At 51.8% G+C, this 22,184-nt stretch overlaps 1 protein-coding gene across 1 annotated transcript; it reads left to right on the top strand.

The window, feature by feature from the left end:
• Positions 1-2,282: 2,282 nt before the first annotated feature.
• Positions 2,283-15,981, top strand: CCR7 (C-C motif chemokine receptor 7). The gene is made up of 3 exons (XM_049636011.1): positions 2,283-2,607; positions 8,814-8,863; positions 11,817-15,981. Exons 1-3 carry the CDS (start codon positions 2,598-2,600, stop codon positions 12,894-12,896), a joined length of 1,140 nt encoding a protein of 379 aa, XP_049491968.1. The 5' UTR covers positions 2,283-2,597; the 3' UTR covers positions 12,897-15,981.
• The last annotated feature ends 6,203 nt before the right edge of the window (positions 15,982-22,184 follow it).

Genomic DNA, 22,184 nt, shown 5'->3' with positions numbered 1-22,184 from the left:
GAATAAAGACAAGAATGTAACCAAATGAAATAGAGAATACAAAAAAGTAGGGAAAATCAATAAAACCAAAAACTGGTATACTGAAGAGATTTGAAAAATTGACAGATCTCTAATTAGACTTACCCTGATACCCAAACCACACAAAAACATCACAAGAAAATAAGACTACAGACCTTTATCCCTTATAAACATATATGCAAAAATCCGCAACAAAATGTTAACACCCCAATTCAGCAGCATATAACAAAGATTAGGGGCTCTTGGGTGGCTCAGTCAGTTAAGCATCCCACTCTTGATCCCAGTTCAAGTCAAGATCTCCCAGTTCATGAGATCAATCCCCACCGTGGGTTCTGTGCTGACATCGAGGAGCCTGCTTAGGATTTTCTCTCTCCCTCTCTCACTGCACTCCTGCTCTCTCCTTTCTCTCTTTCTCTCTCTCTCAAAATAAATAAGTAAACTTAACATTTTTTTTGAAAAAAAAAAAAAAAACATTATACACCATAACCCAATAATTTATCCCAGGTATCCAAGGCTGGTTCAACATACAAAAATCAACCTACATAATACACCATATTTAATAGAATAAAAGACAAAAAAAAAACAAAAACCAAGGTGGAAACAGAGAAAGCATTTAACAAACTCCAACAAATTGGGAATAGAGGAGAACATGATATATAGAAATTAACTCAAAATGGATCAGAGTTAAATGTCAGAGCTAGAAGTATAGACCTGTCGGAAGAAAACATAGGAACAAGTTAAATCTTGAACTTGAATTAGGCAGTGGTTTTTTAGATAGAATACCAAAAGCACAAGTGATGAAATAAAATAAATGAATTGGGACCTAAAATTTAAAAATTTTATGTTAGAGGTGAAAGACAGGGGCACCTGGGTGGCTTAGTCAGTTAAGTATCCAACTCTTGATTTGGGTTCATGTCATGATCTGATGGTTCATGGGTGTGATCCCTGTGTCAGCCACCACTCTGACATTGCAGAGCCTACTTGGGATTTTCTCTCTCTTCCTCTCTCTCTCTCTGCCCCTCCCCTGTCCCCCCCCCCACACACACACACATACTCTCTTTTTTTCTCTCTCTCTCTCAAAATAGATAAATAAACTTAAAAAAAAAAAGAACATGAAAAGACAATCTACTAGATTGGAAGAAAATATTTATGAGTCCTATGTCTGATAAAGGACTTATACCCAGAATAATGAAGAACTATTACAACTCACAATAAAAAAACAAATAACCCAATTCAAAACTGGGCAAATGATTTAAATAGGCATTTCTCCAAAGAAATATAGAAATGATCAACACCATTAGGGTAATGCAAATCAAAACCACAATGAGATACCATTTCATAACCACTAGATGACTAGAATTCAAAAGACAATAACAGGTTTTGCCAAGGACGTGTAACCTTCATATAGAACTTATGAGACTGTAACATCATGAGGCCACTTTGGGAAATAGTTTGACAGCTCCTCAAAATGTTAAACCTGGAATTGCCATATGACCTCACAATTTCACTCCTAGGTCTGTACCCAAGAGAAATAAGAGCATATGCCCTACACAAAAACTTGTAAATGAATGTTCATAGCAGCGTTATTCATAAAAAACAAAAAGTAGAAACAACCCAAGTGTCCAACTGATGATGAATAAATACAATGTGGTATATCCATACGATGGAATATTATTGGGCCATAAGAAGCAATGAGGAAATGAGACATGCTATAACATGGATGAACCCGGAAAATATTATGCTAAGTGAAAGAAGCCAGATATAAAGGCCACATATTATATAATTCTATTTATGTGACATGCCCACAATAGACAGATGTATAGAGATAGAAAGATTGGCGGTTACCAGGGGCAGGGGGCAAAGGTGGAGGGGAGATGGGGAGTCATTGCTAATGAATAGGGGGAGGGTTGCAGGGGAAAGTGATATAAAATGTTCTAAAATTGATTGTGGTAAAGGTTGCACAACTCTGTGAATCTACAAAACCAAAAAGAGTGAATCTTAAATGTATATGTGGGTTATAGCTCAATAAAGGTGTCAGAAAAAAAGGAAAGGAAGAGAAGAGAAAGAAGAAACATTCTGACAATGTCTCTCATTCATTCAATGCCTCCCATTGGCCAAACCTACCCAAGAAGCTGGGAGGCAAAATTGTTTGGGAAATGTAGTTCCCTGTGACACTGAGCAGGGCAGAGGAAGGATGGAGATAACCCCTCATTCACCTCTGATTCTCTGGCCCGTGAGATTCAGTCTATAAACACGTGTCAAATCTATAACTGGCCCTTATTCTCCTGCCTTGGGCTGGGATCTGTCTGTTGGACTATACAGGGGGCTTTTTGAATATAAATAACCTGATGATTCATGATCCTATGACCAGCGAGTGGGCTATCACTGTCACCTTCTCATTCCCCTTGGTTCCAGAAAGCACTATAGGGTTGAGGCCGGATTGGAGGGAGGAGCAGGGGTAGGAGGGGCAGAGAAGAGGGTGGCTGCTCTCACAACTTAAAAGCACTTCCTCCCCAGACAGTGAGAGCTCAAGACCCGGCACAGCCTTCCTGTGTGGTTTCAGCCGCCCAGAGAGTGTCATGGACCTGGGTGAGTGAGCCTCCTATGTGAGAAAAAGCAGTACTGGGGTCACTCTGACATCCAGCCTGACTTTGTGGAATGGAGGTGGAGGAGGGGGATGGAAGGTATGGAGGAGCCTCCTGAGGAATCAGGTTCTGAATTTGGTGTCTGCTCCCAGAGAGTGCCACCCTGTTCTCCCAGGCATGGTGGATGCACCTGTCAGACCTGGGGAAGGGGGTAACCATCGGTACTAGGAAAGACAAGGCAGAGTGAGGTTGTGTCTTTCTAGAACAGTAGGGACGGGAGAAGGCTGCAGGGCTAGGGTTGGTGGTGATCTGGACGGCACCTGTTCTCATCTCAGCTTGGGGTGATGGGTGAGGCTCTCTAGGACCTGTTCCATCAGGGACAAAGTCTCCCCAGAGGGCTCTGGGCCCCTCCGCTTCCCGCCTTCCCTCTGATTTCCACCTTTATCACCTGCTAACCAGGGATCAGAAGCTCTGTTACCTCAGGGTTGCGAGGAGGAGTAAATAGGAGATGATGCCTTGTGCCAGTGGTATAGGCGGTGCAAATGCAAGCCGGCTGCCCACCTCTCTGGCTTTGCCGCCGCCTCTTGCAGGTTAAAGGCTGGGTGGGCTATGGGAGATGGGACCGCAATGGGGCATTCAGTTTGAAGTCAGAGCCCAGGCCTCCAGCACAGCCTCTGTGTCACTTCATTGCTTTTTCTGCCCTGGCAGATGAGTTTTCCCTTTAAAAAGCCTGTCCTCTGGTCTAACCTCAGTCTTAACTAGAGGGAACGAAGCTCTTGAGAGGGTTTTGAGGGGTACGTCCAGCTCCAGACACCCCATTTGTAAATCTCAGCTGTGAAGTCAGACCCGGCTGAGGCTACAAAGGCCAGGTTCCTGGATGGTTCATTCTCACCAGCAAGCGAAGCACCACGGCGGCCTCAAAGCCGCAAGAGGTTGGCTTTAAAAAGTGAAGGTTCACTGGTGCTGTCCTCATACTCCTCCCACCACACCACAGCTTCTTGCCTTTACTCTACCTCCCCCACACCTGCCCGGAACCCTGGGCGGACAGAGTGATCAGCTGTAAAGGGGTTAAAGTAGCCACCCACCCCACCACCTGGGGCTCCTGGGAAGGTGGGGTCTGATCTTTACCTCTCCATCACAGGTGCTTTGGGGGTGTGAGCAGAAAGTATCTGTGGAATGAATGAATGACATCAAGAACTCTGAGTTGATTTTAGTTTTTAAAAATCTCTTCCAACCTCCTCTCCTGCCACCAGCCTGCTCGCTAATCCCACTCCCCAGACCCCCACCACTTACCATAATCACAAAACGCAGGCATCACCCCCTAAGAAGCGGTCCCTGACTCTCTGTGTGACCTCTGTGAAGGAAACCAAGCAGGGTCCCAGTGGTGTGATGGGAAATGTTGGAAAACCTGCTCCCCCCCCCCATCCCCCTAGGAGGAAAGGCTGTGATTGGTAGTTCTTGCCAATTTCCATTGTGTAAATTCTCCCGCCATGGTTAATTTCAAGCCTTAGACAATTTCAAGGGATGAAATGGCTGAGCACAGAGTCAGGGAAGGATGTACACAACTAGCTCCCTGGGCCTGTGAGAACCAGCTCTCTAGTCCACCACTGAGGGTCCCCCACCCCTCCCCAACCTAGGTTTGGGGAGCTAGTCTCACAGGCTTTGATGGGGGGAAGGAGGGCAACCTCTGGTTTAGGAGAAAGGGATGTTCTTGCCTGCCTCACTCAACTCAAGAGAGAGCCCCAACGGCCAAGCCTGAAATGCTGGTAAGAAGGGAAGCCACTGAGAGAAGCGTTGCTCAGAACGGACTCTGGACGGTTGGTTAAGGCGTGTGGGCCACAGAGGATCTGTTTTTCTCTCTTCATCTGCCCAGCAGGGAGCAAGAGGTGGGCGAGGAGACAGAGTTTCTGTTACACAAAATGAAAACACTGAAGCAGGACTGAACTGGTCTTTGATTCACGATTTGAATGAGCACCCCCCACTCCAAGCATCCTCCCCACCTTCGAGGGAGGAAACTTAAGACCTCAGAATTCTCCAAAGCAGAGAAGAAAAAAATGAGTCCATCAGAGACTTCTCTCTCATAGCTTGACCTGAAATGGTGGCAGAGGGGTATTGAAGGAACTCAGGGCCAACGCTTCCCGGCCTTTTGGGGCCTGGCCGGGTGGGGGTGGGGGTGGGGGTGGGAATGGTACAGCCTGAGGGGGCTGTTGGAGAAATCTCTCCTCTTGGTTTGGCACCTTCTTTCCATCGGCTATCACTGATGGGCGAATTGGGGCATGACAAGTCTCGTGGAGTGAGAGACACATATGTCAACAAGCCACTGAGACAGAGAGAGATACAAAGCTGATGGGGCGAGCGTGAGGCACTTGGGAAGCTCAAAGAAAAGAATAGTGAGCATGGGTCAGAGGGGCATTTCAGTTGGGTTTTGAAAGGTGGGTAAGCGTCACCAAACCAGACAAGGAGGAACAAGGGATGCGGGATGTGGCAGGGATAACAAATCCAATTTTCATCAGAGGCCAATAAGTCAAATGCCCTTATGTCAGGGCAGATGTGGGGCCAGTTCTGCGATGTTAGGGGGATAGAAACAACAGAACTGGATGACCCGTAAGATATGGGAAAGTGAGGATTCCCATCCTGCCCCATGGAGGTCCCTATACACAGTGGGTTCATCAGAAATGTAATGGGATGCAGTCGTGAGAGTTCCATTCTAATCTCAGATCAGTCTCTTAGAAGCTGTGTGGCCCCAAGCAAGTGGCTTAACCTCTCTGGGCCTCTATTTTTGGGAATATAGTATAAACATCGCAAGACATCGCTCACAGGATGTTGCAAGGGAGACATACACAAAGACGAAAGGGAAGAACAAAAGAGGGGTTAGGAGTGTGGTTTCTGGAGATGGAAGGATTCAAAGCCCAACTCCACTACTAGCTGACCGTGTGACTCGGAAAATTACCAATCTCGCTGTGCTTCAGTTTCCTCAGTGCCAGATGGGGATACCAGGAATACCTATGTCAGGTCTTCTGTGAGGATGAAATTATCAGACCTGGGAAGGGTTTGGTGTGGACTGAGAGCTCAGTGGGATCTGAATATCACTGGATAAAACAGTTGATATCACAGTGACTGCAGGGTTCAACAGCCCTGCCTACTGCCTGAAGGGCACCCCCCCCCCCCAGTTCTCCCACCTTCTCTCCAAATTTCCTTACTGCTTCCTTGCTTCTTCCCTCCCCTTCTCCACTGCCTCCTCTCCCTCCAACCCTGCCCCCTGTAAAAAAAAAAAAAAAAGTGTCAGCAGGTGAGGAATTCCAGAGAGGAAAAAGTCTGCAGGGGCTTTGCGGGGGGCAGCTGATGGGCAGCTATAATTCTCTGGGCAGCCTTGAGGGCCCGGAAAATGTGGAGATGGAAGTTCAGGATTTGGGGGAGTAACTGACCAGCAGTCTCCTCCTCCCAGACAGGGAGGCAGTTTCCCTTGCTGGGGGCTCAGGTTGGAGTTCTAGGGAATTTTCTTTCCATTATGATTATTACTAGAAACTCAAGAACTCAGAAAATACCCAACATGTAAGTCACCCACTTCTCAACCTCTGAGATTCCCAACGTCAGTGACCTCACCCAAGCTGGTGCTCAGGGTCCATTGCTTTATGACTTTGTGCCAGACAGAAGCAATCTGACTCATGGCCGTTGACCAGGCTCCTGTCCCACCACAGAGTTCCCCTAAATTCCCATTTGATAACCTTTCTTGAAAACGGCCTATTTTTGTTCTACAAATCCTTGCTCATCCGCCATTTCCAACACACCTGGAATGAGAAATCATCTACACACACACACACACACACACACACACCCTGGTCCCGCCCCGTTTCTCTTCCCCTCCACTGGTGAGCAAAGGAATGGGACAAGGCCCAGGAGGAGAAGGGGTTGATGGAGTAAAATAGAGACACCTCTTGCTCCTTGTATCTCACCCGTTGTGACTTAATCAAACCTTTGAGGTTTCTCAGTTCTCACTGACAGTCAAAACGAGCTTTCTCTAGAGTAACGAAATATTTGTACGTGTTTAAAGAAACCTCGAGCGCTTCACGCCAAGATGAGTCAGTGGAGGCTGGGCTGTGCGCGTTGGACCCTGACGAGAGCGTGGCTGAAGTAAAGACGTGGGCTTGGGCAGGGCCCCTCCGGGTAATTCAGCGGATGGGAGAGGGGGGCTAGGATGTTGCATGACAATCTGTTCCCTACCAGGGAACAAGGGGGCAAGCTGGGGACAACCGGCTAGTGGGTGCCTGCCCTCAGAAAGAGAAGACAGCCAGGAAGGCAGGTGCAGGCAGACCATGAGGGTCTTGACTGCCATACTAAGCTAAGGGGGCTTCCTCCTTAGGGGTGGATGGCGAGGTCCTCAGGATTTCGGAGGACAGCTGGTGGGGGTGGGCATCAGAGGTCAGCCTCAGAAAGACGTGTCTAAGCAGTAGTGTGCCGTATAACTTGCTTGACGTGAGAGAAATACCTATTTGCTTATGTGGCCTGATGCCCTTCCTCCTTCACTCAGGAACCCCCAAGCCCAGAATCCCCCGCGTTAGGCTCTCCATCAGAGCACACGGTGTGTGAATTGGGTGTCATGCAGAGAGGCTTCCAGCAGGTGGCGCTGTGGCCAAGGAAACAGACTCCGGTGCTCTCCCTCTTGGAAGCAGAATTCCTCGCTGCAGGAAGAGGGCCCCCAGCTTCCAGAAGGTGCTTGAAGCACAGTCCGAAGCATTTCCCTGTCCCTGCTGAGGCTGGAGGTGCGACCGGCCCGCAAGTCCTGCCTGGGCATGCATTGGTGGCACCCCAGTTATTGACTGTTCTGTGGGCCAGGCCCTGGCTGGGAACTGAGGGTCCTGTTACTATAGGGAGGGGGCTACAAAGGCAAGAAAGCACAATTCCTGCCCTCCGGGTGCTCCCAGAAGGTTAGGTGATCTGTACATAAAGTACCCTGTGAACTGTCCTCCCTGCTCAGGCTCAGAGGAAGTAAGCTCCCGCTCCAGCCCCTCAGCTCCTCTACAAAGCCGAACTGAGCAGCCAACTGTCCATCTTCTGACTGCAGCACACCAGGCCTGTGCTCACCTGGGGTCTCGGCCTGCTGCTCAGACTCAAGGAGAGCCTCCTGGCTTCCAGAATGTACCCAGGGCACTCTCTGGACAGGCCAGACAGGGTCCCTTCCCCACAGCTGAACACGTTCCCCTTTCCCACATCACACAAGGCCCCAGATTAGCAAGAAGTTAAAGAGAGAATGTATACACACACTTCAGTCAAGCCAAAAAAGTAGTTACTTCAGAGAAGTCTCCCATCATACCACACTGTCACAGGACAGTGTCCCCTCAGGCCATCCTGGTGCTCTCTCTCCCTTGGAAGAAGGGGAAGCAGGGCATTCATTCGTTCATTCATTCACCAACACACAATTCCCTGGTGCCTTCTTGATTTGGGGTCTGCGCTGGGTAAAAGGGAAGAGATCCCTGCTCTAAAAGCAGGCTGAGAGAACAGGCAAAGTAAACCACCAGTTGGCCTTGATGAATGTCACTTGAATGAGAGGCTATGGAGGCAGATGGGTCCCCAGAGCACTTTCCCATCTTTGAGATGCCAGGAAATAACCTCACTCCTCCACCCATCCCTGTGACATTACCCTATTTCCTCAGCTGGCCTCACCCAGAAGACACTCAGGGCTGTATTTGGGGCTGCCCACTCACCTGGGTGTAGGAAAAATGCTCCCCAGTGCTACTGGCACCAGAACGGTGCAGGACACACACACACACACACACACACACACACACACACCCTGACCACCACCACCTCAGGGCTGTGCTACCCATATAACCTGGAATGGGAGGGGCCGCTCAGACCCAGGAGTCAAGGTCAATCAAAATTCAGCCCTGAGGGGTGGTATGGGCCAGAGTGGACTTTCCAACTCCAGAAGACACCCTGAAGAACCAAGAAGGGGGTGGGGAGCAGGGACTGCCCTCTGATCCCACTCCTTCCCAGGACCTCGGAGTAGAGAAAGAGGAGGAGAGGGCGGCAAGGCTGGGCAGGCAGCCAGGTGCTTCAAGGCACAATCTGGTTCTGATGTTCCAGGCAAATGTGGTGCCTGGGGCTTGTGATGAAAGTTCCCAGCAGTGCCCCCACCCCTCCCAGAGGCTTTCTTTCATAACAAATCCCTGGCCCTGCCACGCAATAACTTTCTCACCTTGTCTCCTACAGGGAAACCAATGAAAAGCGTGCTGGTGGTGGCTCTCCTTGTCATTTTCCAGGTGAGATCTGTGGCCGAGAAAAGCTCTGTTCCCTCCTCCATACCCCCTCCCCAAGTCCCCCCCCCTTCCCATCCCTGGGGTCCTGGTGGAGGAGGTGGGCACTTGCTGGAAGAAAATAGACCCAGACACAAACCCACTCGTTATTCCTTAAGCTGATGACCATCCCTCTCCATCTGCTGAGTGACCCTACAAAGCCACAGATGGTCTCTGAATGTCCTTTACTCCATTTAAATGAAAACATGGGGTCAGGGAATAAAACACCACTGTCTCCCCCACCCCACTTCCACTGTCCCCATTCAGGATCCAGAAATGTGGGCTCCATCTGAGTTCGTGGGAAGGAACTGCACAAAGCAAAGGCTGTGAGGTGACTGGAGTCTATGCATATGTATGCATAGCCACACATGTAAAACTTCATACGTGAGCTGAGAGAACCCTTGGTCTGGTGGCCTGGTTACTATCCAGTTACCGCAAAGCTGTCTCCCTCCCCCAGTGTCCAGCCGAAGCCTCCCCTGGAGGCCCCAGTCCCTTCTGTGAAGTCAAGAGGCCAATTTGAGCCCCACTTAATGGGGAGGGAAGAAAGGATGAGGCCTGGGACACTGGGGGTGGGGGTTGGTGCACATACTTTATGGGGGCCTGAACTCTGCAGGAGCAAAGTCCCCCAGTTTACAACGTTCTGCTTCGCAATCCCAGAAACGGAGACAGGAAATCTGGCCCCGTGAAGTACCAGAGTTAGAAGAAACTGTAACTCATACAGTCTACTCTCTTCCATTTGTTCGGGGCGGGAGCTCTCTTGGAGGGGGAGGGGGAGGGGGAGGGGGAGGGGGAGGCTGAGGCCAGAACTGGAGAGGCAGTCCTTCAGAATTTGGCGCTTCCCCGGGTCTGGAGGCCAGAGGGGCAGCTTTCCAAGAGCTCCGGCCAGAGGCAGGCCCCAACCTGGGCGCTGTTCCCAAAACCCCATCCCAGAGGCCCCCCCGGAGCTTGGGCTGCAGCCCACAGCCTGGCCCCCCTCCTCATCACCACTCACTCCCCTCTTGCTTCCCATTTCCAGGACTCGGGAGGGGCTGTGTTGCTGCAAGTGGAGCCTGGAAGGTTGGGGAGGGGACAAGACAGCTGGGGCTCATTCTTCTCTTTCCTTGGGGGGGAGGGGGGTGGCTCAGATGGGGCAGGATGTGGTGGGGCTGAAGGCTACAGAGGCATCAAGCCTGGTGGCCTGGAGCCAGGAGGTAATAAAGGGGAGAAAGAGAAGGCGGGACAGGGTGGTGGGGAGCATGCTTCATAGAGGCTGGGTGTACCCCCTTATGTCCAGGGACCCCGGACTTAAAATCCTGGGCCTTACCATGGGTGGCTGAGAGCAACCAGCCTCTTCCAGGACTCCCAGGCTGCCATCATGCCCACATGAGGGAAAGGGGGTTGTCACTGATATTTGCTCAAGATAGCAAAGCCCAGAGAAAAGGCTCCTGGACATTAGTTTGTCCTTGTTCTGTCCCCAAGCAGGACAGTGATAAATTCGGAATTCGGAAGTAAGAAAGACAGAGACAGGATGTGGGGAAGTCAGTAGACTGGGTTCCACTCTGGCTATGTAACTTTGAGTGAGGCTCTCCAAGAGCCTCCCTTTCCTCAGCTCTAAAGTCACTCCAGCTCCCCAGTTGTATGCAAACCCCACCCTGTTGAGCTGCCCAGAGCCCACTTCCCAGAGGAGGGACCGTGGGCTTCCTGAGGCGATCTTGCAGCCCCACTGCCAGGCTGCACAGGCTTAGCCATCGCTGTGCGCTGAGGCACGGGGCAGGCGGACGTGAGTCCTCCTTCATTGATAAAATCACAGCAGGCTGCCTGAACCCTCACCCTGCCCTGCAGACAGGCTAAAAAAAGCCCTGAGCAGCTGAGCCTGGCTGATTGGGATCTGCCGGAAGAGACTGCAAGGAAGAAAGAGACAGAGAGGTAGGGGAAGAGGGTAGCACAGAGGGAGAGGGAGACAGAACCACACTCTCTTCCTGAGGTGCAGGAAGGACTCCGTCACAGCTGAGGAGGCTATGGCCCAGTGGTGCATCAACCACTCCTGCCATAGCCGTGCAGTTGAGTGCACTTGGGCACACATTGTCTGAGCCCCTACTGCGTGCCGGGCACCGTGCCTTGGGCCCCAGGGATTCATAGAATTCTTCGAGTCCCTAACCGCCCAAAGTCACAGCAGCTCACCCCACACCAGGGTTTCAAGGCCTCTCAACCAAGCATTTGCCTTCCTCTCTTCTCGCTCTAGGCCCTCCTCAACCTTAACCCCAAGGTGGATTTTCCCTTAAAAGCTCAAGTATTTTGTAGGCTCCCTGGAAAAAATCTTTCTAGCAGATTCTAAAGGAGGCTCAAGAAGAAAGGCACACATCCCAACTCTCCTGGAGTTTCCAGGCGCCAGAACCTAAGTTAGGCCCCTCGCCACAGCCACGTGAGGGAGATAGTACCCATGTCCATTCCACAGATGAGAAAACTGAGGCCCAGAGATAAAGTGTGTTTATCTGGCCCAAGGCTCATCTGACCCCAAAACCCAGACACTTTCCAGTCCCCCATCAGGGCATGTAGTGACAAGTGTCTCAGAGATGGCAAGATCAGACCCTTGCTACCTATTAGAAATGCAGAATCTTGGGTTCCAGCCTATTAAATCAGGACATGCATTTTGACAAGATCCCCGGGTAATTCATATGTGTGTTAAAATTTGGGAAGCACTGGTTTCACACCAAAGAACCACCTGGAAAGTGGCCCAGATCCATAGAGCCCCGCCCTCTGAGATTATGGTTCGTCTCAAGTAGGGTTTGAGAATTTGCAGGTGATGCTGATGATGCCAGTGGTGGGGGCCACACGTTGAAACCACTGCCCTGGGGCAATCCCAGGGCAGCAAGATTCGCTGAGCTGAGCTGGAAACCACTTCACTAAGCTGGATCATGTTGCCCTATTCCCGTCCCCGCAGGTGTGCCTGTGCCAAGATGAGGTCACAGATGATTACATCGGAGAAAATACCACGGTGGACTACACGCTGTATGAGTCCGTATGCTTCAAGAAAGACGTGCGGAACTTTAAAGCCTGGTTCCTGCCAGTCATGTACTCCGTCATCTGTTTCATGGGTCTGCTGGGCAACGGGCTGGTTGTGCTGACCTACATCTATTTCAAGAGGCTCAAGACCATGACTGATACCTACCTGCTCAACCTGGCCATGGCAGACATCCTCTTCCTCCTGACCCTTCCCTTCTGGGCATACAGCGCGGCCAAGTCCTGGGCCTTCGGCGTCCACATTTGCAAGATCATCTTTGGCATCTACAAGATAAGCTTCTTCAGCGGCATGTTGCTGCTTCTTTGTATCAGCATTGACCGCTACGTGGCCATTGTCCAGGCCGTGTCGGCCCACCGACACCGTGCCCGCGTCCTTTTCATCAGCAAGCTCTCCTGTGTGGGCATCTGGATGCTGGCCATGGTGCTGTCCACCCCAGAGCTGATGTACAGCGGCCTCCAGAAGAGCAGCAGCGAACAAGCACTGCGGTGCTCCCTCATCACTGAGCACGTGGAAGCCCTGATCACCATCCAGGTGGCCCAGATGGTGGTGGGCTTTCTGATCCCCCTGGGGGCCATGAGCTTCTGCTACCTCGTCATCATCCGCACCCTGCTCCAGGCACGCAACTTCGAGCGCAACAAAGCCATCAAGGTCATCATCGCTGTGGTCGTGGTCTTTATAGCCTTCCAGCTGCCCTACAATGGGGTGGTCCTGGCCCAGACGGTGGCCAACTTCAATATCACCGGCAGCGGCAGCTGTGAGCTCAGCAAGCAGCTCGACATCGCCTACGACATCACCTACAGCCTGGCCTGCGTCCGCTGCTGCGTCAACCCTTTCTTATACGCTTTCATTGGCGTCAAGTTCAGAAGCGATCTCTTCAAACTCTTCAAGGACTTGGGCTGCCTGAGCCAGGAGCGGCTCCGTCAGTGGTCTTCCTGCCGCCACACCCGGCGCTCCTCCATGAGTGTGGAGGCTGAGACCACCACCACCTTCTCCCCGTAGGAGGCTCCTCTGCCAGGACTAGATGGACCTCCCCCAGGGCCCCTGGGCTGGGGATAGGGAGCAGATGACTTGGGCTCCAAAAACTGCAGAGGGAAAAGCAGTCCTGGCTATTAAGTTTTATCTCGTGGGGAAAGCCTGTGCCGCAGCCCGGGCTTCACCCCGGCCCTAGCTACCTCCACCAAGGTTGCAAAGAGTTGTGGCCGATGAGCCACACCAAGTCCTGCAACACTCCCAAACCGAGGCTGTTGTCTCCCAAACCAAAAACCCAAAGTGGAAGTCGGAATACGGTCCACACTCTTGGGGTAAACAAGTAGTTGGTGACAGGTAGGCTGGCGGAGGGGGCCCGGCGGGTCCTCTGAAGGAAACTCCTTCTGACCTAGAATGACATCCTCCCTGAGATTCAAGGGCTGAGACAAGGTCTTCCAGAAAACAAGGCTTTGTCTCCAAGACCAGAGATGGTGGGGAGGCTTGGCATGGCAGCGAGAGGAGGATGCCAGTGGGCCCAACTCCGACTTTCTGCCTTCATCGCTTTTTCCACTGTCATCTGAGCCAGCAAGAAATGGCAGCCTCTAGGCCTCCCCCAAAGCACACTTGCCCCTCGCCTGCCACCTCTCATCAGGCTGCTGCCCTCCCAGGCTCTCCTCAGGGAGGGGTGTGGTGTTTCTTGCAGGTCAGGCCAGCCGCTTCTGCCCGGCCAAAGCCATGCTCCCAGCCAGGACTCTGGGGCAAGGATGACGTGTGGCCAGCCCTTCTCGGGTCTCAGCTCTGCTCAGATGGAGGAGAGGGCAGGGAGAGGGGTTAGGGGCCACGGGGTGGTGACAGTGCTGGCTGCCAAAGACCAATGAGCTGCTTTTTGTTCTTAGTCGTGGGGACAAAAAACTCTCATCCTGTCCAGCACGGTTTACTCACATACAAATACAAGTTTTCCCTTGAGGAAACAACAGCTTTAAAAGAAGGGAACATTTTTTGATAAATGACAAATGGGCATGTTCCTGTTTTGCAAACTCTCACTTCCCACCTGACCACCCCCACTCCTCTCTTTGCCCCGGTCTTCATTGCTCAGAGATGCTCGGAGCCACGAGGTCTGCCGAGCTATGTCCTGAGCCCATCCAATGACGCAGCCCCAAGAGACTAAAAGAAGCAGGGGGAGGGGAGGCACAAGGTGCCTGTCTTGCAAATGCCCTTCCAGAGCTCATGGGAGAGGACCTAAGCCTGCACCATCAGCAGTGATCTAGAGACACGAGTGTGAGCTGACCTTTGGAAAGAACCAAGTTGTCCCTGTAACCTCAATGGCTGGGAGCTCTCCCTGACCTTTAGGAACATTGACACACTGATCTGCTCATCTGTCCCGACTCAGCCTGGAACCAGAGCCCCTGACCCTTTGTCAGTCCCTTCAAGTTCCCCAAAATGGTGTTTCCAGGGAGGGCCTCCCCCTGGGCACAGAGACCACAGCATGCTGGATTAAGGGGGCTTGGGATGAGACCCATGTGATAGGCTTACCCTTTGCTGGCTGCTTGAAAGCCAGGTTCACCCACGTCCCTCCCTACTGACCATTGTTGCAGCAATAGCCAATGTATGGTTACCCACCATGGAGGGGCAAGAATCAAGAAACAGCCACTGCCCTCCACATATATCCATGTCCCTGGGTGCCCTGATGCCCAGAACCTGACCCCTCCAAGCCAGAGCGGAAGTTAGCCCAAGCTGTGACGTATGAGGAGGGATCTAAAGGGCCCTGAGCACCAATACTTGGGGGCCTGATGCGGGGAAGGGGGTGACATTTATGCAAAGGTGATTCCATCAACTTTACAAAGTGAAAAAAAGCCTGTCTGGTAATGAAGCCCATTGTCCAATTTCACAAGCACATTACATTACCCTCTGCCGTGGGATGCCCTGGGCACTGTTTGTCAGCCGGCCTCCATACCGGGAACCGGCGCCCTGGGAAAAAGGAACCCGGCAAGGACGCAGTCAGCGTGGGGCAGTGCTTGCCGCAGCAGCATTAAATATTAAATGGTGCAGCTGCAAATGTGTGTGCACGAGTGTGGGGAGAAAGGGGGAGCCCCAGAGTGCCTGTGGGACCCCAAAAGGAGCGTGGAGCCCACTGGTGTGCACATCCTAACGAGGGTACAGGCAGGAAACCCAGCCTCAGTTCCTGAAGGGAGAAATGTAAAGGAACGGTCGTGAACAGGAAGCCAGTCCAACCGCACAAACATGCCACCTCAGCTTCAAATACATTTTTCTAAAATAACTGGACATCTCCAAGTATTTACAAAACCCCAGCAAAGTTAATTCCCCAAACTGCTCTATCTCAGCTCATTGCTGGCCTGGCCCCTGTTTCCTTGCCCAGCACCCTCATGTGCCTTCAATGAACTTTGGGGGACCCCTAGGAAGAAAGAATAGACTCACTGGGGAGCACTCCCCCAAGGGCTTCTCTCTCTCTCTCTCTCATCTGCTTCATACAACCGCGCCGTCTTCCTAGGTTCATGGCCCCCACAGCCCCTCCCCGTCTCCCACAGCTTCCCCCTTCTTTCCAGCTCCAGCACCTTGCCCCCCAGCTTCCCTGGCTGCAAACCCAGGCCACAAATCTGCCCTTCCAGCCAGAAGCACCACACCTCTACATGGTTTCACGGAGCTGCAAGGGGCCTCAAAGATCCCCAAAATGGTGTTTCCAGGGAGGGCCTCCAGCTGGCCCAAGCCCCAATCACTCTCTAGATGGGGAAACTGAGGCTCAGAGAGAGGAACTGACTTGCTTAAATAGACACTGCAATGTACGGATACTGGATAAACTTGCTTTGGGCGCCTGAGGATCTGGCAAGATTGTGGAGGCGGATGGGGGAGAGCCGAGGCTCTGGAGACTGGCTGACTGTGAACCTCAACTCTATTGCCTCCCAGCTGTGTGACCTCCAACTGTTGCTCAACTGCTCTGAATCTCAGATTTCTCAACTGCAAAGTGGAGAGGATTTGGCAAACATTTAGCACGGTGCCTGGAATGCTGCATGTGGCGGTGAGGAACCCAGCCTCTGCGGCCAGACTGCCTGGCTTGAATCTCAGCTGCGCTACTGGTCTTAGTCTCTCCATGCCTTGGTTTCCTAATCCATGTGATGGAAACAAAAATCATTGCACCTACCTCCTAGGGTTGTCATGAGGAGCAAATAAAATTCATATATGTAAAATGCTTAGAAATCCTTACGGAAGTGTTGTTGATAATCGTTCAGAAATGTTCAAGACACGGTAACTAAAAAAAAAGTTGCTAACCACAAAGAAACCAAATTCAATTCTTTAGCCCCATTTCCATCCTCATACAATTTGTAAATCAAGCTGGAAGACAAGCTGAAGATTAGTCAGTCTGTCCTTCCCACCAATTGTACAGGTGAGCCAACTGAGGCTCTGAGAGGTGAATGACTCCCCTGGGGTCTCTCAGGAGCTCTTGGCCATGCTAGAACTTGAACCCACGTTCCCAAGCTCCATCCAGAGCTCTTGCTCCGGACCTCCTGCACTCACTCACACTGCCCTACACATCCACCCTGGCGTTTGCCACCCTCATCCCAGACCACGTAGCTCTGCCCTGACAAGCTCCAGCCCTCCTGTCCTGTGGCCAGGTCCTTAAGGAGACTCTCCCCTCTCCCCCTTAAATCATTCCTGTCCTTGCCATTGAGTCTGGGAGAATGAGGTACAAAGAAAAGAACAATGGCAGCAGGCCCAAAGGAATTCAGGCAACTGATCTTTTTAAGAAACGATCCTTTCTGGAGGTCACGTTCTCAGTTATTTGTCTGTATTGAAGGTAAATAGTTGGAGGGAGAAGAAACAGGCCTATGGGGGCGGGGGTGGGAGTTGAGGCGAATAAGATGGGGAGCAGAGGGGCGCAATTTTGAGTGGGGGCAAAAGGCAGGGGGAAGGTGGGGCAGGGGTGTATTCTAGGGACTACTCAGGTAGGGACCAGACTTGGAGAGTGTTGTCAGTGGATGGAAAGATGTCCTCCCACCACACACACACACACACACACACACACACACACACACGGCTTCCCTGGACCTCCAATCACAGGTGAGGAGAAAGGAGCTCTATTAATCTTAGACACAGGTGGGCTCATGGCCTTCTTTGCCAGGAGGAGGCTAGAAACAGCCCAGTTCCCCTAGTCTGAGCCCCTAGAAAAACCCTATGGAGTAAAAGAAGCAGGTGTCTTCTCCCTGAAATCAAAAGAACAACCATGTCAGCCCTCCCAGCTTCCACTCTGAGAGCAGATGTTTGAGAGGCACTGCAGGGAGGAGAAGCCTCATCACACACGTGCACACACACACGTACACACACGTGTGCACACACACCACCCCCCAGCTCAGCCATTTGTCTTGTCAGGGGCCTAGAAAGAGACACAGACAAGGGGTCTGCTGTAGAAAAGGCTACATGGCCCCTTGCTCAGCCAAAGCAGCTCTAGACCAACAAATCTCATCTGATCTCCAAAATCAGCAGCGAGGGCACGTGATTGCTCCACGACTCCCCTCCTTGGGTGCGTGCGTGGCCAATTCAGACTGCTCTTCCTCCCGCATTCGCTGTGAAGATGAATATAACCTTCTTTTTGTCTATTGTTTCCTAACCCCAGGGAATCCACTTGCTGGATTGTTCTATGTGTAATAGTAACCACTACACAGTGTGGCCTCCAGGTGCTCCTCTCTGTGTAAATAAACATCAGCCTGCACGAGCAGGGTGGGGTCAGGCTTTGCCCGTTTCTGGCCAGTTTCATTCCCTCCGGGTGCAATAGGTCCAGAGGTCAGACAGCCATCCCCCTAGCAAGAGGGCAAGTGAGGAAACATGCCTTGCCCCGGCGTTCTCTTGTGCCTATGTCAGAGCTTGTTTAGGGCAGCGTAGTTTATATTAGTCCCAAGTAAATATCTGACACGGTGAAGTTCAACAGATACTGCAGATGAAATGCCCCAGACTCTTTCCCAGAGTTTAAAAGGAGGCCTGGAAATGCACGCACATTTATCTTCTATGGTTTATGCAAACTACTCAAGTGACTGAAACAGGAACATGGTCACGTGTGAAGGCCAAGTGAAGCATTCTTCCCAGGCCCAGGAGGTGTTTTCTGTGGCATGGTCAGAGCCTATGGTCCAGCCAGGGGCCAGGAGTCACCTCTGGTGGCACCAGCTCTGTCTCTTGCGTGGAAGCCTGGGCTCCCACCCCGGTAGCTAACTCCCCGGACCCTGCCATCTTGCCTGCACTAACACCTCTTTCTGCCACCTGCCTTCTTTGGACACCCCCATTTCAGGGATGCTCAGCTACCAAGGGGTATTTCTGGTAACCTCTGGCCTTGGGGGTCCAGGGAAAGGGGAGCAGGAAGAACAATGGGAAGCTTTGAGCCTGGGGAGTTCAGGGAGAGGCCCCTCTGCCTTCAACTTCACCTTCAGATCAAGACACAGGCCTACACCTGCCTGAAATCCTTCAGTCCCTGTCAGAGGTGGAGCTTCTGAGTCAGAGGCTGGATAATTACAGGGTGGGAGGCTATCACAGAAGTGACTGCAGGAATCACAGAGCCTCTAGGTGGAAAAGACCTCACGTAGGAGGGGAGACAGGCTCACATTTACTGAGTGCCTATGATGTGCCAGGGACTGCTGGGTATACCACCTCCCGCTGAATTCTTAGAACAGGTGAAAACGCTGAGGTTCAGAAAGCCTGTGTGACTTACCTGAAGTAACACAGCCATAAGAATAACTACAACCTTACCACAATTGTGTTAGCATCAAACCTGCACTAAGCATCAAACCTTAACTCATTTAATCCTCAAGCAACCCTGCTAGCGTCCCATTTTACAGCCGGGAATCTGAGGCTCAGAGAGGTTAAGTAACTTGGCCAAAACGCACAGCTGCCACGTGATAAATCTTCACTAAGTGGCTTAGTTCTTGACCAGTTCTTTGACCAGCTGGCTTCCGAAGCCCGTGTTCTTGCCACTCGACTACACAAGCCAACTAAATAGCTGCTCGGTCATTACCAAATATGCATGGAGCCCCTCCTTTGCGCCAGGCCTTGTGCCAATATTCTCAAAATGTACCAGCCAAAACTTTGCAAAACCTACTGGACACAAAGCTCTGACCTGGGAGGAGGGAGAACCAAATAACAAAGATACAGCCCCCATCCACCAGGGGGATGTGACCCCACGGGCCCTGTGGCAACCAGGTCTTTGCTGCTCCTTGAAAGCTTGGTCTCCCCTTCTCTCCTCCAGGCTCTGCTTCCCACCCAAGCTTCCCCCACAGGCCAGCCCTGCAGGGCTGCAGGCTCTAGGAGGCAAGTGTCTGGACTCTGCCACGGACATACTGGGCAACACCGGCGAGTGGCTCCCCCCACCCCCACCCCGGGCCTTCATCTCCTTAACTGTGAGGTGGGGGAGCTGCACCAAATGATTTCCACCATTTCTTCCCGCTCTGATGCGGTGGTGGCTCCTCACCTGGGTGGGGTCGGCCAGGCAGGGCTCTGGGCACACTGATGCCTGAAAGGGGTACAGAGTGAGTGGGTGAGGGGCTGAGGAAGCTGCCCCACCCCCAGCTGTGGTTTCTGGTGGGGCCACCGTGGCAGCAGGTGGAGGGAAGTGTTTATCACCCTTCCAACAAAGCAGTAAAACAAAAGCCTCCCGGGGCACTATGGGAGCAGGCAGCAAAGGGCGCCAAAAGTGCCAAAAATAAAACACACCTTTCCTTTGATAGACACCAGCGGCTGCCGAGGTGCCTGGCCTGGGGGCGGTGAGCAAAAGGCTTCGATTTCATGCCCGAGACCGCACCTGCACACAACCGGCACGCACATACACATATACAAGTTGCACACACTCATATACACAACCAGCTTCACGGGCCTGAGACCCGTGCAGTCCCACAGAGCTGCGCTCAGAAGGGCCCACACTTGATTTAATGCTCAGCTGTCTCTATCTTGAACTTCTTAATAATTTTTGCGCAAGAGGCTCAGCGTTCTCATTTTGCACTGGACTGGACTGTACAAGTTCTGCACTGAACCCTGCTGGTGTACACGCAAAAGTATGTACATTCACAATATGTTTAAGAAACACACAAGCATTTATATACACCACACGCGCGCACACACACACAAGTATAGATATGTGCATACACTCCCACATAGAGCAGTAGTCCCCTCATCCTCCATGCACACTCACTGCAGCACACACATGACCGAGGGGCCATGGACACTCACCAGTAACACTCAGACACCTGCAGTTCACCCACACCTGTTGGCACAGCTCAATCACCTTAACGTTGAGAGACAGCGAACAAAGCTTTGGGGAAGGGGCATGGTGGGAAAGCATTTCCTCCTGTCCCCAGCCTCCCCAACAGCTACAGCTGGCTTCTCTCATCAGCCCAAGGCCAGAAGCTGGGACTAGAAGCAAGGTAGAGATTGGGAAGTGGAGGGATCAGTGGGAAGGGAGCAGGACATGGGGTGGAAGGGAGAGAGACAGCAAAAAAGAACAAGAAGAACAATAATGGAGTCTCCAGGCAAGTTAGCCAGAGCAGTGGTCCCATACGAGTTTAAAAGGCCTTGGGCTCGGGGCACCTGGGTGGCTCAGTTGGGTAAGCCGGTTTCAGCTCAGGTCATGATCTCACGGTTTGTGAGTTCGAGCCCCACGTCAGGCTCTGCACTGACGGCACGGAACCTGCCTGGGATTCTCTCTCTCCCTCTTTCTCTCTCTCTGCCCCTCCCCTGCTCACACACACACACACTCTCTCTCTCAAAATAAATAAATAAACTTAAAAAAAAAAAGAAAAAAAGGTCTTTGACTCAAAAAAGTAACAGCACTGTCCGCCCCTGAAAGCACAGTAACCCCACCCCACCCTGGAGAGGCAGTCACAGGAACCCCACCTCCTCTTCTCACTAGCTCCAGGGCCTTGAGCAAGCCACTCAACTTCCCAGCCTCAGCTTCCTTCTCCTCGGAATGGAGAAAACGATGTCCACACCGGAGGGGTATGAGGTACGCCCAGATCCCGCAGCCTCGCCTCCTGGATTCTTCCCAAGCTTCAACATCTTGTCTCCTTGTCAGGCCTTGCAATCCGATCCTTGGTTCAGAAACTCCAGACCCCTCATTAATGGCAGATGTTCAGACGTGTTTATTCCCTGTCTTCCCCTCCCCTCCTTTCCTAGCCAGACACAGACGTGACAGGTAGACACATTCCATGACCCACCATCCCTTCAAAGACCTTCAGCATCCTAAGGCCCCTTTTGATGCCACTGCACACACCCCCTCAAACCAAGCAGGGCCTCGAGGCCTGGAACATTTTCTTCCTTCTCTGCTTTCTGCCCCCAATCCTAATGTTCCCTCCTTAAAGTTGTTCCAGACTCTGTCACTACCCTAAGGGCCCAGCAATCTGTTCAGTGTTACCAGACACCAAGGAGTTAACCGGGAAGCAAATCAGCTCCAAGGGGTGCCTCTTTTCCCCTAAGAGATGAAGGAACTATTTCCCTTGACACATGAGAGAAGAAGTCACTTGCTTTGGTTGCAGAGTGAGGGCCATGGCCCTGCCCCCCTTACACCCACCCACACGAAGAGCGGAACGGCCATCTGAGTGATGACCACCAAGAACCTTGATTTCATTAGAATTCTTACAAGGGTGTAGATCCTTCAGATCCCCACACACACTCCCTCGATTTATGGAGAAGGAAACTGAGGCACTGATGAGTGAAATGATGGGGAAGATGGGCCTGTGGTCTTTCTGCCATGCGGCCCCTAAGAGACGAAATTCAGAGCGTCCTTCCCCACCCGCCCCCAGTCTCTCTCACACACAGCTGACTTTTCCCATTCCTCAGGCAGGTTGGAGGTCAGCCAGGGAGGGGTAGAGGCGGTCTGGTCACCAGGTACCCCTTGACAGGCAGGAGTGGGGCAAAACAAGGGATCTGGTGCCCGATTCCCATTCTGGTTTCACCATTTACTGTCTGTGTAGCCTTGACCAGTGCCTTACCCTCCACAGCCTCTGTTTCTCCCTCTGAAAATGGGCATGATGTTTTTCCAACAACTTTCCTACAGCTGTTGGGAGAATTACATTGAATGACATAGGGAAGATAGGAGCTCTTTGTGACAGTAAAGTCGTGTGGAAATAAAGCCTTTTTGTATTGGCTTGCTAAATGATACCTAACTGGGAAATTAACACAAAACAAGGGCCTTGGCCTGGCAATCACTAGACAAAAAGCCCTTCAGCCTGAACGACACCTTTGGAAAAGACACCCTTTCCTTCACAGTAACTGGAATACTCCCCTCTTATGTGAGTACATGCTTGATCATTTAGGGGCAATTTTTCCCCAAAA

This window comes from Panthera uncia, chromosome E1 (genome assembly GCF_023721935.1).
Source record: "Panthera uncia isolate 11264 chromosome E1, Puncia_PCG_1.0, whole genome shotgun sequence".
NCBI classification, from domain to species: Eukaryota; Metazoa; Chordata; class Mammalia; order Carnivora; family Felidae; genus Panthera; species Panthera uncia.
This window is presented reverse-complemented; position numbering and strand designations above follow the sequence as displayed.